At 26.9% G+C, this 22180-nt stretch overlaps 1 protein-coding gene across 1 annotated transcript; it reads left to right on the forward strand.

The window, feature by feature from the left end:
• The first annotated feature begins 2044 nt into the window (after positions 1-2044).
• LOC114124674 (RNA-binding protein 45) lies at positions 2045-9928 on the forward strand. Its single transcript, XM_027988000.2, has 11 exons — positions 2045-2344; positions 2607-2721; positions 2928-3113; positions 3194-3321; positions 4454-4617; positions 5842-5975; positions 6038-6153; positions 6214-6307; positions 6408-6564; positions 6637-6744; positions 8360-9928. The coding sequence occupies exons 1-10, from the start codon at positions 2176-2178 to the stop codon at positions 6733-6735; spliced, it is 1362 nt and encodes a 453-aa protein (XP_027843801.2). The 5' UTR covers positions 2045-2175; the 3' UTR covers positions 6736-6744; positions 8360-9928.
• Positions 9929-22180: the final 12252 nt, after the last annotated feature.

Genomic DNA, 22180 nt, shown 5'->3' on the forward strand with positions numbered 1-22180 from the left:
TAGAGAGCCTATATTATATAGGCTCTCTAGTCCTGTCTATGTTGTAGTCGTCGTGGTAGTTAACATTTTCCACCCTAGCTAGTGTAGTAAACCGACGTGGTCACTTTACTAGTACACAGTCATTTTACTATTAATTATGGTTAACACATATTAATAGTAAATATATGGACTTGTTGTTTACGCATAGGGTTGTAGTAAACCGACATAGTCACTTTACTAGCATATAATCGTTTTACTATATTTATGAAAGTTAAACACATAGTACAATAATTTATTGGCTTGTTGTTTACGCATGTAGGAATATGGAATAGGTGAACCAGTTTACAATTCTATGAAATTATTAGTAAACCATTTATCCGTGCAAAATAATAGTACAACAGTAAATCACAATTTTGACAAGTTACTATCTCATTATAATTTCGGCTTCCTTGATCCACTTCCATTCTTTACCGTGCAATCGTCCAGCGGAGATTTAGTATAGGTATATACAGATCACCAGGTTAGGTTAGTCGTTGGGCCGCGCCCTAACATCGCCGCTTGTACCTACACTAAATTTAGTCTAGATCCCAGTCTTAAATTAACTATTTCTCGGTCAGAGTCATTTATACTCTGTCCTCAAATGTATTTAATATTGTTAAACAATTATATTTTTCTTAACATAATAAACTATACATTATACTAACTCAAATTGTTGTGTTCTACTCATTACTTATCCGAACTCCATCTACTGACGTACGACCGACAAGCGTTCCAGAGGAATATATATTATATATATATGTGTGTAACGCATGCAGTGCAAGTACCTGAGGTCACTACCCGCTTGGCGCTTACTACACTATAGGCTTTAGCCTAAACAGCCTAAGCGATAATACGGCCCTAAACTAAATTGTGAGTAGTGATCAGCATTCGTGTTTTGATTGTACAGTGCAACAATGCAATATGAATTATAGGTAATAATGAGAATATTTTTAATGCAATTTTTTTATTTTTTTATTACACTATATTATTTTACTTTTTGATTTATTTTTAATAATTTTATATAATGTTTAAAATCTTAATGTATACTGCTATTGTCTATGGTTTATTATTCTGTTAATATTATAATTCATATTATTTTAAATTACTATAATTACACATTTACACCCATATCTATAATAAAAAATATTAATTATAAATAACTTTTTCACTTATTTAATAAGACTTTTTATATAATTTTAAGTACATATTTTGAAGTTTTTAGGGCAATTTTGCAATTTTTTAAGACATTTTTGCATTTTTTTTTAGGGCATTTTTGTGTGTTTTTAGATCATTAATATCCTAACTCTAACTATAATATTTGTCATGGCAATTATAGTTTTGAGATATTAAAATTATACCACTTACCTACATTAGATTAATTTAGATATGAAGCTATAATTACTTCAAATTGTTCTATACCCCTCCAGCCTCCGCCACTAAATATCACTATAGACCAGTGGCGTATATAGAAATTAATTACCTATTAATTATATTTTTGAACTTTTTGTCTGAAAATAAAAAAATGAATCCGGACTTATTGTTCAACTTTTTTTAAAATGGACTTTTCGTCCGAATTCATAAACTAACCAAAAAAGTGCATCTAACTATTTTCAAAATTCGGCACGTAAGATGAGAAAAAATTGTATAATAGGTATAAAATAAGAGTTTAATAGTTAATTAATTTAGATGAATTTGAAAATAATCCTACTAATAATACAATATTATGTAAGATAGGATTTCAGTCCTCGAAAATTGCGGTATTTGTGCCCATAAACCATAGACCTATTAACTATTATTATTTATTAGTTAAGGTCTATGGCCTATGCCATAAACGATAAACATAATCCAGTCATCTTAAAAAATAATATAACAATAATAAACATTAAACGGTATACTTATTACTTAGTGGTTGTAACTTGTAAACTTGTAAATAAACATGTCAACATTTTTACCATGTTTTCTTTATTTTATTTGGTCATACTGATTAACTTGATTATAGCGATTAGTGATAAAAGACGCCACATAAAATATTTAGCTTTTAATGGGAATTACTTATTATTCTTACTTTGAACTTTTATAGTAATTTTATATTTGATCTCACATCTTTGAACATTTTTATTCATATATTACATATTTTATTTTACGTAATTTTTTAAAATGAAAGATGAACAGAATGATAATAATGACCCAGAAAATTCTCGAATATTTATATTATATGACAAAAATCACCCAATATCTGAAAATGAGTTTAAAGAGATGTTTGGAAATTTTGGTGATGTAAAAAATATTTACATTGTAAAAGACCGCAACACTGACAGTGTGAAAGGTAATATTTGGTCTTACTTATTTTAAATCTCAACTGTACCACTGTTTTATGGTTTAAAAAACTAGTAAAAATTGTATTTATTTTATAAAAATAGTTTTGTTATAATATACTTTATATGTTAGTTTAATTTTTACTCCTCTTAATTTAAGTGCATTTCATTCATTCCTTATACATAGGTAATCAGTTTAATAGTGACATTAAAACTTTTTCATCAAATCAATTATCCATTTAGTAAAAACATTACAATGATTATTTATTTTAGGAGTTGCATACATAAAATATTCAAAAGCATCAGAGGCTTTTAAAGCTATTGAAGCAATGAATGGACATAGAATAGAATCATCAAATCGTCGTATGAAAGTCTTAATGGCCACCAGGTACTCTATAATTACCTAATATTAATGTAATTGTTATTAAATCAGCTTCTTTTCAGGTTGATCATTATTTATAATATTTAACTAGAATATTACAAATTATGTTTGGTTTTAATTAGTATCAGCTACCTAATAGATATTATCTAAATAAATAATATTTATATTAAATTTGATGCTTTTTTAAAGTTTATTTTGTTATTTTTCAATAGTCCTGGTCATATTAGAAATAATTCAGAAATGGAATATAATAGACTATTTGTATTTGTACCAAAAACTGATAAGGAATCAGATTTAGAAAATATTTTTAGTCAATATGGAGAAATCTCGAAAGTTCATATAGTTACAAATAAAGATACTGGAGAATCTAAAGGAATAGCTTTTATAACTTACTCAAAGTAAAAACCATTATTAATTAAAAACAAAATATTTTATACTAAATCCATGAAAATATAATGTAATTAGTTTGATTTTCTAGGGCTTCGTCTGCTGCTTTAGCTATTGAAGAATGTGGACCAAATTATAAAGCTGTTTTTGCTAAACCCAAACATGATGATGGACCATCTGCATATCCTCCATCTTATCCCAGACATGTTGATTCTAAAAGTAAATCAATATAAATATCTAGTATATTATCATCATTATTATCTAAATTTGTAATCAATTTAATTAGTATTTATAATGAATGTAGGAGGGTCATCCATGTTATTATTTTGATTCAATTAACTTGTTATTAAAATAAATACAATTTTTGAATTCAAAAAATTAGTAAGTGGTATTAAATTTACACAACAATTAAATATTCAATCTTTGTCTATAATTTTTAGTTTTAGTTTTATTTAATATAAATTATCATAATAGTTATATAATATATTGGTCAATTAGATATTAACGATTTTGATGAATAAATATTAAAGCATAAGACTTATAAATTATAAATACAATCTTCATAAACTTAAATCAATAACCATTTGTTAGTTACTTATGATATTGTTTTTTTTTTGTCCAACATTGTATAATTCTGTCTTGTTTTTAAGTTTTAAAATTTTCTATTATATTATATCTTGTGTCATAGTTTCAAGACAAAATTAACTTAATGATTTGTAAGGAAATTAATAAAAATAATCTACCTATGCAAATGCTATTCATTTAAATTGATTTTACTTTCAAGTCTGACTATGTTTTATATAATTCTGACTTTTAGAACTTTTAAAATTATAGTAGAACCTCAGTAATCCGATACGTCAACTAATCCGGCTATATTAACCTATATTTATCTGGCAATAAACTTAAAAATTACTATTGTAAACAAAAATACAAAAACAAATTGATAATTTTTTTAAACTTGTCCCATCAAAAGATTAATTAAACATAGTATGTATGTATTATATGTATGTTATAATAAAATGCAATAAGGTTATTCATTTTTAATATGAGTACTAATGTAAAATTCAATAAGTAAAAATGCATCTTGATATGAACCCTCCACTAATCTGACGTTTTTGTTAATCCGGCAGTAGCGTGGTCTGATAGTTGTCAGATTACCGAGATTCTACTGTACTGAAAACAATTTTACCCATTTCTTGATATCCCGTATGATAATTTAACAATTAAATATTAATAATAATATAAAATACTAATATTTTTTTTAATATTATTAGTATTTAATTTTTTTTTTCACATAAACATGTTCTATTTATTATAGTTTAAATAACTGAAAATGTATTTTTTATTATAGATCCAACTAGTAGTTACTCACTGCTTGCTCCTCCATCTCATCAACATCGGGATGAACCTAGTGTATTAACTGCTTATACTTCATCAATTGTCTCGTATAATGAAGTTTATAAAATAATGAATATTGCTCCTGAATTGGAATTAGTTAAAGAATTATCAAGACAGGTAATTAACATAATATACATTGTACATAAATATAAAATATATTATGTATTTATTGAAATGTATTTAATTTACTATTTACAAAAAAAAATAATAATTACATTTTAATACTAATTTAAAATTTTACATAATAGTAAATTAAATTGGCACATGTCTTCAATTGATTTTATTGAATTACCAAAAAATAATGTTTTTTTAATTTTATTAACAATTTAATTATAGTTGAACAAATATTATAATAATTATCTTTAAATAACTTTAAGTTATTGATAACAACATTTTTTCCCCCTTAAACTTGGAATTATTATAAGTATGTTATAGTTAATAATAGGGCAGCAGAGGTAGCATATGCTGTCTCTGGAATTTCTTTAGGGCTACCAAATTTGGTGAATATTGAATATTTCATTTACAACTTTAATTATGTACCCATTTGATTTTTTTTTTTAATATGCATCTTTAGTTTTATACCTACTGATTCAGTCAATTTAGAGTATAATTATGTTTAAAATATATACTTTATAGTTTGTATTCTTATTAATGTTTGTTGATTTTATTACATTATAAATAATAAATATTAATGATAAGCTTGTGGCAAAGTACACCTTAGTACCTTACTGTATAACTTTTTATCCAAAAAACAAATCACCAATACACTTTTAATTTTTATATTCAATAGTAAAAAAGTAAAACTATGGGTTGGTTTTTTTAATGGTAAATTTTAATAATGGGCCGAATTAATCTCTTGCTGACCCTGATAACGATATCTACTCACGCCTATGAATATAACTCTTCTAGAATATTATGTTTCAACTAGGGCCGGTGCAAGCAAATTTTTATATGTAGGCAAAGATCAAAATTGCCGCCTCTTGTTTTATTATTTTTTCTTATATGCCGCCTCTATATATGAATATAAATTTTACCGCTGTAGGCTTGTGCCTACGTTGCCTACGCCTATATCCGGCCCTGGTTGCTACATTATACTTGAATAACTATTAACTAGTCTTTGAAAGATACAGTAGTAAGTATAATAATATGGAAAAATGTTTTAAAATTAGTTAATTATTACTGTAATAATTTTAGTGTTTATATTATATTCATTATTTGTGTCATAAATCCTGATAATACTCATTAAACAATTTTACATTGAAAATAATATAGGCAGTTTATTTACCAAGTGTTAGTATATATCCGATACTAAATTTTATTTTTCATATTTTTTTAAATTAGCAAATGTACGATAAGAAGATATATCAAGTTATTTATAATAGTATTGCAGCAGCTGAACATGCTGTAAATCGAATTAATGGATTTGAATACCCACCGGGTCATCCAATAATACTGGAATTTAGTAGTACTCCTATGTATGATAATTTAGTTTAATAATGTAATATTAACTAATAAATAATTTATAATATAATTATAGATCTATTTCATCAGCAGTGGATCCTATAGCAAATAAAATTTCAAAAGATATTGAAGTGCTTTCTAGTACTGTCAATAAAGCATTAGCCGTGATTAAAAATGCTAGTATGACATCTGGTAAAAACAAATAACTATTATTTATTTATTAATATTAATACATTTTAACTTTTTATTTAGCTTCTTTATGCTTGGCGGATGATTATAGTTCACCATTAGCACCAAAAAGAGGAAATGAAAAAGTCCTTTTGCCATCATCAGATAATTCATTCAGGTAGTAAATAACTTAAATCTAATATTTTTATTATTATACAATTTGTCCAGTTAATATTTATCTATTTTTATTATTTCATCTATATTTATGTATGTTTTAGATTATTTTTTGTGTGTAAACCAATTATTCCTCCAATGCGGTTATTAGAGGATACTTTTAAAATGTTTAAAGGATTAAGAAATATTAATGTTATTGAAGGAAAGAATTATGGTTATGTAACTTATGATAATTTGGAAAGTGCTACACGAGCTATTAATGTAATATTACAAAAAAATATCAGTATTGTTGTTTTAAAATAATGTTTTCATTTTTTGATTAAATATTTTTAGTGTTTAAATGATCATAAAGTATACAACAGTCGTTTAAAAGTAATGGAAGCTGAACCTAGAGAACCAAATCGTAAACGTATGAAACCTGATACCATGTGAATACAAGAAGTAAGTACATGCAATAAAGTTAATTAACTAAAAAATCATATAAAGTGGTGTAGAATTCATCTTTTTTTCAATTAAAAATGTTGGGCATATGTATATGCTTATATTTTACATAAATAAACATAATTTATTATTTTGTACATAGTAAGCTAAAATACTAGAACAATATATATTATGTTTAAGAATATCCCCTAATACTATATGCATACACAAAATATTTTTTTATTGTGTTAAATATACTGATTTTGAATATTCAATTAATGCTTGAGTATTCCATAAAAATTTTGAAAATACAATATTTTTGTTTAGACCATTGAATAGTTACAATTCACAATTAAAAATTGCAAAATATGTATTTAATTTAAATAATATTCCATAATCTTTACAACTCATGAACATTTTTTTATTAAGGCTAAGAATATTAAATTAAAATGTTGAGCATGTTCTTACATCTTTTAAATTGTGTCAATTTACTAGACTGATTTTTTTTAATTTAAGTATATAATAGAATTTTTTACCTATTATTTTTTACTCATTAGTTTGTCTTAAACTATTAATTAAATAAATTTGAATGTTTGATAATTATTCTTATTAGCATATAAAAACTACAAATAATCATAAAAAATGTTGAAGTAATATAAACAATTTTAATTATAATATTTATTTCAATATTTTATTAATTATATTTCATGGGTTATTATTGCTTTCAAGTATGTAGAATAATAGAATTAGGAAATTACTATTTTGTGCCAAAGTGAGCATGATAAAATTATTGCTTACCTAATTTCCATATCTTGTCTAGCTTTTAATATTGACTGGTCTGAATGATAAACTGGCTCAATAAATTTTAAATAAGATTCATTATTTATGGTTAACAGTTTATGTGTATGCTTATTATTGTTTTTAAACTTTCGTTTCCTGATAATAATGCAAATTAAAAACAACAAAAAATAATACCGCAGTATATAATATATATTAATTAAAATTGTACTAGTATTAAAAAATACACCGTAAACAGGGTACACTTTTTCACTCATTAACCTTTTAATATTTTTCAATTCTGTTTGCGGGATTTTAAACTAGACTTATAGATCATACATTTTTATGAGTCAAAATCATTTTAACTCAAGTATTTTGTGCATGCGCTACAAAACTTTATTTTTTTTTAAACGGCAACCCCTGTTTTAAGTATAATTTTCAGATTGATCGATTTTTTTCAATTATTATAAAGTATAAACCATACATATTATAATATCACACATGAATTTAGGTAGTTTTAATTTGATTATGTATAAATTTACACATAGCATGTACTTAATTGCTTAATTGGTTATTTTTTTTAAATTTATAAAAACTATCTTTAGTATCTTCTGGTTGATCTGCTGAATTTTCTTATCTATCTTGAATTTTTCTGTATATAAGTTTATTTGAATACAATTTTCTAAAATTAATATTTTTCTATTAAATTTAAATACTACAAGAATTAAATGAGTTTTAACCAACTGTGTGCTAATAATATACCTAACTGATAATGATATACATCACTGCTGTAACCGTATAACTATAATTTCAAAACCCTTTTTAGTCAGATTACAATTTGTTTCATTTATGATTTCAGGACAGTAAATAATACAACAAAAACATACAATTTATTAAACCCACTAAAACAACAACAGAAACTTGAGTTTGTCTATAATTACAAGACAAATATCACAAAATCAACCAATTTCATGAAACACTACAAGATATTCAACGACTGTAACATTGTCAACACAAAAGACACTTTTTAAACTAACTAACATATTTTACAGTGTTATTTGTTCAGAAAGTTTTTAAAACTGAGAACTTATATTTACATAGTTATAAGCTTTTAAATGTTTTTTTTTTCATGGACAAGCTACTTTATAGCATAATTAAATAAGCCATTCAAATTATTGGATATATTCTAAGAAGTTAAAAATAATGACAAGGAATTAAAACTCCTAAGATATATCTCAGTGAAGTCAGAGTATAATTAATTCATATGTATGATGATATATATAGTAGATAGTTATTTACTATTTTTAATAATTAACATAAACTATTTTGTACTATAACATAAATATCAAGTACACTCAACAAGACTAACACCTTTAAAACATTGACATTTACCAGTTAAGTATTGCTTTTAAAAATATTGAATTATAAATTTATTTAATTTAAATATATAGCTATTTTATATATTTTTTTTTAGTATAAACCATGAAAGTATTTACATTTTTTCCAGATGTATAATTTGTATTTATTAATTTAAAAAGTAAAATTATTAACTAATCAGTATCAATTATATTCTTTAATTTTCAGTATTTTTAAGTTTTTAGTCATTTTTTAATTCATGTTTTTCGATTGAGACATTCTTCACTTACATTCCATGCATATGTACTATTAAATATATAATGATACTTATAAATATTATGGAATAGGATCAACAAAATTTTATAAAAATATTGTGATATTGGTTTTATTATTTAAATTATTTTTTTTTTTATATTTTAATAATATTATTGGTGAATATTAGAATTATTGAAAGAATTTGAATAGGATAATATATTACATTTTATTAGAGGATTAGTGGTATAAATTATTTATTTAAATACATTTTTCTATTTTAATTATGATCTTTGTAGTTTAAACATTCTGTACAAATATAGGTGCAATGTTTTATTTGAAATTAGTAAATGTTAATTTTAATTTTTATGTTATTAATGCATTTTTAGTTTAATATCTTAAGCAAAATTATTTGTGAAAATTTGAGATTTATTTAATTATAATTTGTGCAACACAGAATATTTATAATTTTTAAATATTTTTTTAAAACTGGTAATTTCTTATCTGACATGTTTTTAAACAACTTTTGTATTGTGTTTTACTTACATATGCTTTAATATTATCACATTATCTGCAACTTTCATATATATATAGAATATATATTTTTTAAACCGAAGAAAGTATTGTTGGGATTTGTATCCGTATTATTCAACTTATATATAACTAAACAATATTTAATGTTTGTGTTTATTTTTTGAGTCGTTGATCTTTGATTAATAATTGTATTTGGATGCCCAATATTATGGACATATGTGCATGTTAAGTACAGGCATTACGTTTAATAGATGTAATTAAAGATTTAATTTGAGAGTTCATTGAATGGACTTGGTATGTTTTACTAAACTTTACTTTTTAACCTCCACTTATAACTACTAACATGAATCAGTAAAATAAAAACTAAAAACTAAATACTGTTATTAATTATTATTCTTATAATCTTATTACTTAAACTATAAAAAATATATTTCTTATGTAAGATCTTTGTATCATTTATCATCTTTTTTTTTTAAAAAACAATGTTTTAGTGTTGCTTTTTTTTCTCATTTAAATACATTTAATTATGTATTTCAGTATTTCCTTATTTAAATATTATTTGAATTATGAATTTGACTTTAGAAAAAAGCCAGCATCTATTTTGTCTAAATTTCAGATGCAAATGAATAATACATAAATATACTTTCAATATTAATAACTTTAATTTTGATAACTAAAGCTTAGAACCTAATGAGTAATGACCAATAATTTATTTAAGAATAAAATTATATGTACGGACATAGATTTAATAAATGGTTACTTTTATAAAAATTAAATTTTTATAGACTGAAGGATATCTACTGCTTTTTTTTTATTTCTAACCTGGCATAATATAATTTTCAACAAATTGTATTTATCGTTAAAAAGTATGATAGGAATTATCGACTTATTATATGGACAAAACTATAGGTTTTTTTTATACAAAATATAAAATACTTGTATAAAAATATATACCTAGGTATAACACATGACGTGCACCTATAGTGGGTAATACAAATATCGACCCATTTCTTTAAATTTTAAACAAAACTAGCCAAACTAGGTATAAAACATTTTTTTTTTATTTCATTTATTTATGAATTGAAACCAAAATTAATCAATATATTGCGAAAATATACAAATAAAGATAACAGATTTTAGATCTTGATCTACCTTCTAGATACATAAGAATTATTATTTAAAATAATATAACGATCTGAGAACATTAATTTTAGATAATTATTCGAATCCTGTTTATCTATAAATTATAATTGAAACATAGGTAAGTTTTTAAAAGTTTGAATTTATAAATATTACATTTTTGGTCTCAAATATTTATTTTTGTAACGAATAAACACAAATGTTCCATTTTAATTGATGCAATTAGTGCATATTAATACCTAAACACGATAGTTCTAAATGTTTAGAAAGTGTTGTATCAATCATTATTAATCATGATTCATGATAGCCTGAACACCAATAAATCCAGAATTTTATTCTATCAGATATCGCACTATCACAGTACCTATGTATTTTGTTTTGTTTCGATAGATATACTTATGAGGATTCTATACCAATTATAAACATCTTATTTTTTCTAATGTTGTAATTATACAGTGGAATGTGCTTTATTATAAATTTACTGAAATTTAATTAAAATAGCTAATATCCCATAAAATTTTGATCTTCAATAATATCCACCATAAACGTTTCTAGGTTTATTTTTTTGAAATAAATTCCTGTAGGTATTTTGAAAAAGTGCTTGTAATAATATTGTAACACCTTATCGTGTACACACGTATGTTGCAAGTACTAGCAACTATACACTAAAACACCTAAATACCTATGCTTTAAAATATTTACAAATTAGAAAAAAATATAAAAATACGTAAAATAATAAATTTGTGTAATTTTAATTTTTAATAAGAGTGATTTTATAAATCGTGAACATAACTTATTATACTTTAAATAGGTACCTATTTTATATTCTATAAAAATTCCAGAATAAAAAATTTGAAAAAATAGTTACGATGAAAAAATATATTTTTTTTTTATATATTATATACGTTAATATTTTCTGAATGTCTTATGTTTAACTCATCGTCGACATCATCCCTTATAATATGTATAATACATTTTTGTATATATATATATGTGTGTGTGTGTGTTTTAGCTCTAATAATATTATAATTATTTACAATAGAGGCCTGATAGGTGGTGGAAAAGGGGTGAAGGGTGTGCTTGGGAATTACTATTTTTTTTTTGTGCCACATTCGTCCGACTGCGGTAAGCAATACTGCGCTGTTGTGATGGATGTAGGTTATATAGAGCCATACAAAATATGCTCCATTTGATGAATATAAAAAATTCAAACCCGACAATTGTTGATTTTTTATCAGTTTTATATGATGAATTTATTCGTCTTATGATCAAGATACTGAGCTATTATAATAGGTATAGGTACCACGCCTGGGAGCTCTAGTCCTTTAAAATGATTAAAATTATAATAAGCACTCGCACGTGTACGAAATACGTTGTTGTTTTCGGTCCATACAACTAATAACACTCTCCTGTCAGCCGTTTTTATACAAAAAATATATTTAATATTTTAATGTGATAAATTATATATAGGTACAAGAAATCTAAGAAATCTAATATTATCTTATAGTTATAAAATTCTATATTTTATAATATTATTATTATGAAGATTGATTACTACAACGAAGTCTGTAACTCCTCCCAGTGACACTTAAATATAGAATTAAAAAACTCACCCTATCAGAAAAATCTTGCGGGATACGCGCTTGCGTACAACTACAATTGTTCTCGCAGTTGTAGGGTAAATCTTTAAAAGACAGGATTCCAGAAGTTAGTACTGGACACTCAATATCTGTATTAAAAACTTATTGTAAATTTCAGTTTTATAGTCGGCACGAGTGAGTGTGTGTAGGTATATTTATAATTACGTATTTAGTAAGTATATTGTGAATAAAATAGTACCTATCTATCTATTATAGAATAGGAACTATAAACTAAGATAATAAGATCAAATAGATCAATATTGAATTTATGTAGGTATAGAAACTTAACTTCAAAAAATTTTTTTTAGCATTTTAATACAGTCTTGGCTTTTTCCCTTAATTTCAGCTTCTTAAAAAGTCCTCAATTTTATTCTAAAAGTTCAATATCTTCAAGAGCCATTTTTTTCTGACTCCCGACAATAATAATACCTAATAAATGTATTATAATTTAATATCGGAACTAAAAAAACTGATTTAATAGAGCGCCTATACGTAAATATTTATTATCGACATCAAAATTATTTTCCGACCAAATCAGGAATTTTACTAAATTACTAGACATATAGTCAAAGAATTTTATTTTTATGCTATTTCACTATCCGCCTAGACGGCTAGACATTTAGTTAAATGCCTATTATTTCAAGTTAGGCAAATAATAAAAATAAAACATTTAGTACTGTTTTAAAAAATGTAACTATATTTTCTATTAATTATTTATTGTTATTTTGTATAAAAATCTATGTATTATTTATTAATAAGTTAAACACGTAAGTATACGTAATATGTTAATTTCGTGTCTAACGGTATGTTATAGTTTTAAAACAAATCATAAATATATATAGGTAATTACTAATTATAGATGTGATAGTACGAGTATAAAAAATGATCAGAAAGGTAATATTATAATTACAAATTTTTGTTAAATTTTAGTTATAACTTATTATTACAAGTTATTGTTGGCATTTGCTGGAACATTTAACATTTTTTCTTTATAACATATTGCATAACTCACAACTCAATATAGTTGGTTCTATAATACAAACCAAGTACCTACGTTAATTTTCCAATGTAAAAACCAATGGAACTTTTATTTTTATTTAGCATATAATATAGTAGGTACTCATCACTACTCGTACTATAAACTATAGGGTATATAAGTAATATACTCGTAGTATTGTCTACATCTGTCACATCTAATCACCTACCTATATACATATTTATATTTTAAGTTTTAAATCAATAGTCCCGTTGGACACGAAATTAAATATACCTACGTGTTTTACATATTAATAAATAATTCATAGTTTTTTTATTTCAAAATATATAAATACAAAATAGCAATACATAATTAATAGAAAATATGGTTAAATTTTTGAAATAATACAAAATGTTTTATTTTTATTATTTGACTGACTTGAAATAGGCATTTAGTAAAATGCCTGATTCGACTGATAACCGAAAACGATGATATAATAAATACGAGACCTAGTTAAATACTATAAAAAATCGTATAAATTTGTCATTCGTATCTACGTTGATGAATGTCGATAACAAATATTTACGTAGGCGCTCCGTTGAATAAAATTCGAGAATATGAAACATTTCATAAAAATGGTGGATAACGCACACGGGTCGTTCATTTTTCTATTACATAATAACAGAAAATAGACCACCATCGAAGTATATTATATTGCTAGACACTCAATATTTGTATTCAAAATGAAGGCATACGCTATACAGCATATACCTATTGTTCACTGTTCTAGTAGTTGAGTATATATTAGAAATTAATATTTATTTTTTAGAAGTATTAATACAATAATACATATTAATGTATTAAATATTTTCAAATAAAATAATTATTATTCAAAACAAGTAAATAATAATACCTGTAAACCTTATAAATAGTACATACAAGTAAACAATCTTATAAAATATATAATACTTTTATATTTTTATATTCAGAATACGTATTCGAATAGATGAAATTTTATTCCTAAATACGTATTTTGAAAATAAAAACTTGTACCTATTAATAATAGAGAAAAATTAACATAAAAAAAAACAGGAAAAAAGAAATATTTGAAATATTTTTTAAGAAATTGCTCAAAATCGTGAAAATTCGCAAACTATTTTACAAAAAAAAAATACTAATCATTGGAATTTAAACGTTTTTGTATTTATTTTCTAAATATTAAAGATATGTTTTTAAATATTTAGACAGTTTTTAAGTTAGGCATTACTACAATCATACCACGGACCAATTGACGTCATTCTATATGGTCGTTGGTAATCGCCAGTCGCCACTGGCCAATAAGCTATAATAAGCTAATAATAAGTCTAATAAGACTAGGTAATAAGCATAACGTATAAGCTATAAAACAATAATATAATATGATATATTATAATAATTAATAGTATAATATTTTATGCCACGGTTTTAGCAATAATTAATTCAACTTATACCTATACATGTTTCTAATAGAACAATGAAATACCTACCTACCAATAGTATTATTATACATGTATGTTTTATACGAGTATTACAAAATATTCCTAGGAATAAAGGCTGATACGCAGCCATCTTTGCTCAGAATCGTCTGTTGTCTATCTATACATAATGATATATCATTGACTTTAATACATCCATTGCAATAAGGCCAACTTTACTCTGAAATGACGAGGTACAATCGAATTCTTTTATATACAGCTAAGTGAATTCTTAGGTTTTTTTTTAAATTATTTATTCCTCATACAAATTAACTGATATATTGACTTCTTAAATCATAAAAATACTTACGCATGTATCTACTTCATGTCTTCATACGTACCTTTTACAATTTTATAGTAATGTAGGTACCCTTGCACAAAGGAAAACTTCTATAGAGAAAATCGATAAATGATCTCTATAATATTAAGTAGGTGTACCGAATACCAATTTATACGTTGTATCTGTACGTGCATTTTTCAAACGAAATTTGAAAATTTTATTTTTTTATGTTTTCAAAGAGTATAGAAAAACAAATATAGAATATCTTTGGTTGGGTACAAATATAAAACATAATATAATAATTTATATATTAAACATTATAGATAATTATAGTTTATAGGGTTATAAACTTGTAAGATACTATTAGTTGATCTTGAAGTTACATTATGAAAATATCGAAAAAACGTGAGTACAAGTTTTTTAAGACATTTTTAAGAAGTTTTAATTTTGTTAAAATTAGAAATTTAAATAAATAAAAAGACTGATAAGTTATTATGTTTTAATTCAAATTTCAAAAATTATTAATAATTGAAATTTAAGACTTTTCGCCATTTCGTATTTATGTATTAGATATTTAGATGTATAATTATTTTAAACGATGTGTGTATAATGTAATCGTTAAACTTTTGAGATTAATTATTACTTATAAACATTTCAATATAGTTTGACTGTACGCCGGACGCCGGTATTGACTTATAACTTATAAGGTATAGTAAATAATATATTAATTAATTAATTAATATTTGATATATTATATAGGTAATATTATAAAATATACGTGATAGGTATTTTTGCAAAAATAAGTTTAATCTACGTACTTAAACTGTTAATGTAGTATACATATATTTTAAAATATATATCTTAAGAAACGGCAGTTGACACTAGTACAAATCGAATACTTTCAGAATTGTTTTTCGTATGTAATGATTTGTCATTGAATTCAAATTATTAACATATCCATTATAGTAATCTATCCGATAACGAGGTAAACTCGACCTTCATGCCGTATATGCAGCGAAGCGACTTTCCCGGGTTTTATATAAATGTTTTCAGACGATTTTTTAGACATTTTGAATGGCTACAGCCTACAGTTTTACAGAACCCCTAGCCGCCTCTAAATACGCTACCATAATAAAAAATTGTGAATAATATTATGTAATACATATTATAGTCAACTCAATGATTTTGCTTCGAATTCGTTAAGTCGTACGTGAATTATCTTTGTCACTATTATGTATATTGAACATGTATATAATTATCAAATATGTGTAAAAATTACAAATTGTTAAAAATTATCGATTATCTACACAACATAATAATTTACCTCCCTCATGACATGTCGCTCTATTATTGCGTATATATTATTATATATATATATATCTTCAGAGGCGGACTGGAACATTATCGTCCCACTGTTCGGCAAAAAAAAAAAAATCGCCCTAGCTGTTACATATAACCAACACCAAACATTTTAACTCCTAATTTTTAGTTTTAATATTTCTCTTGTAAGTAAAAGATTTTTTTGTTTTTTATTGGGTGATTTAGGTTTAATTCCTTTTAAATTGCATTAGGTATGTCGTATGCATATTGTAAGATGACAATTTTTATTTTTACTAATACTTCCAAAGTTCTAAAATAATATATGAGTAACTATATGACACGAGTTTTTAAATTACAATTTATTAATATTATAAAGATAAAAATATAATTGATAAAAAAATTAAAAATATGTGTAATAAACTAATGATATTCGGATCATTAGCAACAGCCTGAAAGTTAACCAATTATTTTAAGCAAATAGTTTCCATTCTACCCTTAGGTAGGATTTTTTTCCATAAAGTATTAAATTAATATACCTAATACTAATAAACTTATAAAGATATACGAATATTTAGTATTGATAAAAATGACTAAATTTAACTCTATAAAATATTATTGTTAGCGGTAATTGAAAATAATAGTTTGTACAGCATACATAATTAGTAGAATCATTAATTTTATTAATAAATAAAATAATTAAAATTAGCCAAATATTGAAATATAGTGTATTATCTGTAGCTATAAGAAATAAAGTGATTTATTATATTAAAATATTAGTGTACATTATTAGTTCGAATTTAGATCATAGAGTAATATAATAATTCTAAAATTTAAGTTTAATTTCATTGATGTTCGACACAACAAATGGCTAGTGTTTATAGTCGTAGGGTGATCAATTTTTTTCAGTGGTGATAAAGAGAGAAACATGTCTTGATTATCTATGATTAAAACCAAGTGACACATTTTATCCAAATAACAAATTACTTATCAGTAGTTATCGACAGGCCAAAATGTCAACGCATTATTTATTATGACGTGTGAAAAACAATATGGCTTAATATTCCGGGGGAGTACCGTTTACCATATCTAAAAACAATAGCCGTGTTAAGCACAGCGTTTGTTATAACGAAGAAACGTCATAAAAATAGGGTTGTGTTCGACGCGTTTAAATATAGTATTGCATATATATATAGATACATACTATTATAAAAGTTCAGTGAATGCATAAGCTAGACTGATAATTTGAAACGACTAACGAGTATATGATCTGAACAGACTATGTAGCATGTTAAGTATAATACGCAGAGAATCAAATTTGCGTATAAAACCGAATCGTTATAGCATAGTAATAATTGTATACTTCAATACTTGGTTTACTTGAAAAACAATGTTATTTTAAAAATAACACATCGTCAGTTACTCGTAAAGAGGGATATAATATACGCGTATGTGACACCGTCTCGCTGTGCGGCAGAGTGCAAATATACACAGTACAGTACCCTGCAGCAGTGGTCCAGCGGACCGCCTCTGTCGCCGTATTTTGTTTTCGTCGCGAAGGACGAGTTTTCCTTGTCATCGAATACCGTCACTGTAACGGACGTGTTATTATAACGATGTTTGAATTCAATATAATACATATAACACATAATATATATTATACATAGGTACGATACGATATTTCGATGCGATAATGAGCTCAACTCGAGAGACGCGACGCGTATCATATATACATATATATTATTATTATTATAATGTCGGCGTCTCGTCCCCGTGAAATTTCTTACGTACTCTGAAGTTGCAGTTTGCCGTAGTTATTATTATTTTTATTTTTTTTTTTCGAAAGTTTGACTTATAATAACGGTGGCTGGGGGAGGGAGGGGTGGCACAGAAGTGTGCTGCAGCGTGTACGGCGGCCGTTGAATAATACTCGTGGGAGAGCAATAAACATCGTGCCCCGAGGTCGGTTATGCGTGCGTATTTCTGCGTTGGTTGCGACGCGAAGGAGCGTGCCGGCGTGGAGGAGGGTATATGTGTGGCGTTGTGGAGGCGGTCGGCGGTGTCGACGGATGCAGAGGTGACGGTATAGCGGTTCGGGCGGCGGCGGCGGAGGCGGCGGAGGTGACGGCGGTGAAAGCGGTGGCGGCGGTGATGTCGACGGAGACGACGGTACGGTGGCGGTGGTGACTGTGCGGTCTAACGCGGTGGCGGCGTTTGATAATTACACGGCACGACGACCAGCAGACGGGCCGAAAGCACGCTACCGTCGATGGCGCCCCGATCGATCGGACCACACACCGCACACACTTATATATATATATATATATATACACAGCCGTCGGTGTATGTATATATATATATATATATATGCACACTGGGGATAAGGTTTTTATAACACACACACATATATATATATATAAAATATAGAATGTATAATGTACACATTATATATGTGTATATATTATGTTTTTTTTCCTGTCGTTTTTCCGTATATTATATCGGCGGTATAGGTAGGTACCCAAAGTCAAAATATTACGGTGAAAAAATATAATAATAATAATAAAAACGTCGCGCACGAAATATAATACGTATATTACTGCGTAGGTACCTATACGTATAATATTGTTATTTAGTTTGGGAAATATTTTCCGCTCACGCACGCAAATATAATAATATATAATATTATTATAATGCGTATACTGTGCACCTATACGACTATAAAATAATAAGACACGCCGGGCCCTGAGTACGGCGGTTATGTATTATTGGCGTACGACGTTATTATAATATTATTATAATCGTAACAATAACGCGCTCCGTGTCATTTATTATACGCGATGACGCGCGCGCGAACGACGGCCACGCGTGCGACGATAATATATCGTATCGTCGTCGAAGTGGTGTCGTGTACGCGCGAGAGGGGCGCGAGCGAGTGTCCGCCGCGCGTCATCGTCGTCCCGTCGGCGACCGATTAGGCGAGAAGCGGCTAATAGCGTCCCGCGAGTTTGGTGTTGCGCTCCGCGAGTTTGGTGTTGCGCGCCGCGCTGTATGTGCCGCCGCCGCCGCCGACGTCGCGCGCGCGGTATAAACGGTATGTATAGTGCGGTGGCGGTGACGACGTCGTCGGTGGCGGTGGCGGTGGTGCCGGCGGCGGTGTGTATACTGCTGTATATATAGTGCGAGCCGTGACGGGTCGCGTGCGGGGGACTGCGGCTGTGAAAAGGAGCGAGAGGGGGAGGGTCTGGTGGTGGTGGTGTATAAGCGCGCGCTTGTGTGTGGTGTCGGCGATTGTGGTGCGTCGGCGGAGCGGTAGGGTGGCGACAGCGGTGGCGGACACAAATGCGCGCCGCCCGGAGCTGTCTGCTCTCCCTATGTACATTCCGCTTCGCTTATACCCTCGTCGGCCCGCTCATATATACCGTATACATATATAATATTTTATGTATATACGTATATATATATATATGTATTATGTATGTATATATATATGTATATATATATACAATACAATATATAGGTATATACACATTATACGCATATATACGCCTAGCCGCCGCCGCCGCCGTCGCCGCCTCCGCGCGCGCCGCACGATCACCCGACCCAAGAAACGCTGTGGTGTCAGTTGGCGGCCACCGGCGTGTGAGCGCCGTGCCGACAATACGTAAGCCCGGAACCGTTACTGCGAACCTTACAACGCGGCCCCGCGATCGACGAGACGGTCGTCACGCGATACGCGCGACATAGATAATAATAATATTATTATTTTTTTTTCGTTATGATATCATCATTATATCATAAGCAGTATTGCTATTATGATGACTTGTGTGTGTGTATGTGTGTGTGTGTGTGAAAAGAATCTTCTAAGTATTTCCCATCATACATGTATATTATAATATATATTATTGTCGTTTAACTTTGGTGAGAGTCGTGCCTGCCAAAGTCGGTTCTATAGTTATCTAGTGAACACTGTGCAGTGCAGGGTTAGTTTTAATATAGATGCGCGTACTATTATAAATATGCGTTCGAAACATCAATTATTTCGTAAATTTTTGACTATTGGAAATTTCAAACATAACATATTATACTAATAATATTTCACCGAGTATAAATATGTTATATTTTCATTCGCTTATAGATCTCATGTGTATAGGTAGGTAGTTGACGAACGACTTGAAGGTTTTCGTTCCGAGTATAGTACCCACTCGTATGAAGAAATAACCTCGGAGATGATTAACATTCAAGAATACAAAGTATTGTACTTAGAATTTATTTTGATTTTGGACATTTTATGTAGGTATAGGTACATACATTTGTCTAAGAACCATATACTTTCACATATTTACAATTGGTATGCAATTAGAGGGCGATATAAACTTTACAGTAGGTGATTTCACCTTAGACTTGGTCCATAAGAATCGGCTGCCGAAAACTATTCTATTTTATAGGAACTCGGATAATTAACTTAATACCCAGTGATATATCATATATATGTATACAATGTGCCGTTAAACATTTTCAAAAAAAAAAATTCCCATTGGCTTCGATATGAATGATGTGACCAAAATTAAATATAATATGTACCTACCATACTTAATAATGCTTGAAATGTGAATTTGAAATTATTTATTTTTCTCTTTATAATATTATAATGTAAAAACATATTCTTAAGAATATTTGTAAATTAGCTGAAAACTCCACAAGAGTTTTTCTCAGTGAGACCCAGGAATCTTTTTAACTTTATTAATTTAAGTATAAATAAAAATTCAAAACTATTATTTCTGAGTTACCTACTACATACCTACTTATTAACGTTTAAACATAATAGCCAGTGACTTTTATATTATACAATAATAAATTAATAAATAAGTAATAGCCAATATAAGTTTAGAGGATATGGTAGTTTTGAAATTATAGTGATTTTACTTTATTGTGTCATAATAATTTCTGTTAATTATATCAATTTATTTCAAAGTTATTAATTTTCAATAAATAATAATACGCTAGACTCTAATACTACTAAATATAACTTATATTTTATATTCAATCTAAAACCTTTAAAGATTGTTATCCTTACTATATAAAATTGAAGAACTCAGAAATATTTTAAATTTATTACATTTTATACATCCAATATTTAGGCTCTAATGCTCTGTAGAAGTTTATAAATGGTACCAGATATATTGTTTATTATTTTTAATAATATTTGAAGAATTACAATTATACACATTCAATAAGCTATTATGTATTTTGGTAACGTTAGTTTAAGTTTAAAATCAATTTTTTTTTAATTGAAATCCTATATATAATATATACAGGCCATAGGTGTAAAATTATGAACAGTCCTAAAATAAATTGTTTTATTAGATCATACTATTCATACTTATCCCTCTATACTCTACATGCATGCTACATAGTCGTTTAATTCAAAAACATATTTTATTGAATGAATAAAATAGATGAATCATTTTATCATAAATTAATAAAAAAAATGTTAATACCTAGTATTAAAATAATTTTTAAAAGATAAAATTTTCAATTTTAAAACTCAAATTTGTAAAATAAATATTTCTAAATTTCAATATTAAAACAATTTTTTAAGTAACAATCAAAATCCGAACAGAGAATGCTTGTTCGAAACCTAGAGATGCTATACAAGATTATGACAAGCACT

The sequence above is a fragment of the Aphis gossypii genome, chromosome 2, assembly GCF_020184175.1.
Source record: "Aphis gossypii isolate Hap1 chromosome 2, ASM2018417v2, whole genome shotgun sequence".
In the NCBI taxonomy this organism is placed as follows: Eukaryota; Metazoa; Arthropoda; class Insecta; order Hemiptera; family Aphididae; genus Aphis; species Aphis gossypii.

Coding starts and splice junctions, on each gene's coding strand:
- LOC114124674 (XM_027988000.2), top strand. CDS start 2,176: ATGAAAGATGAACAGAATGATAATAATGACCCAGAAAATTCTCGAATA. Junction 3,322..4,453: donor CAGACATGTTGATTCTAAAA/GTAAATCAATAT, acceptor TTTTTATTATAG/ATCCAACTAGTAGTTACTCA. Junction 4,618..5,841: donor TTAAAGAATTATCAAGACAG/GTAATTAACATA, acceptor TTTTTAAATTAG/CAAATGTACGATAAGAAGAT.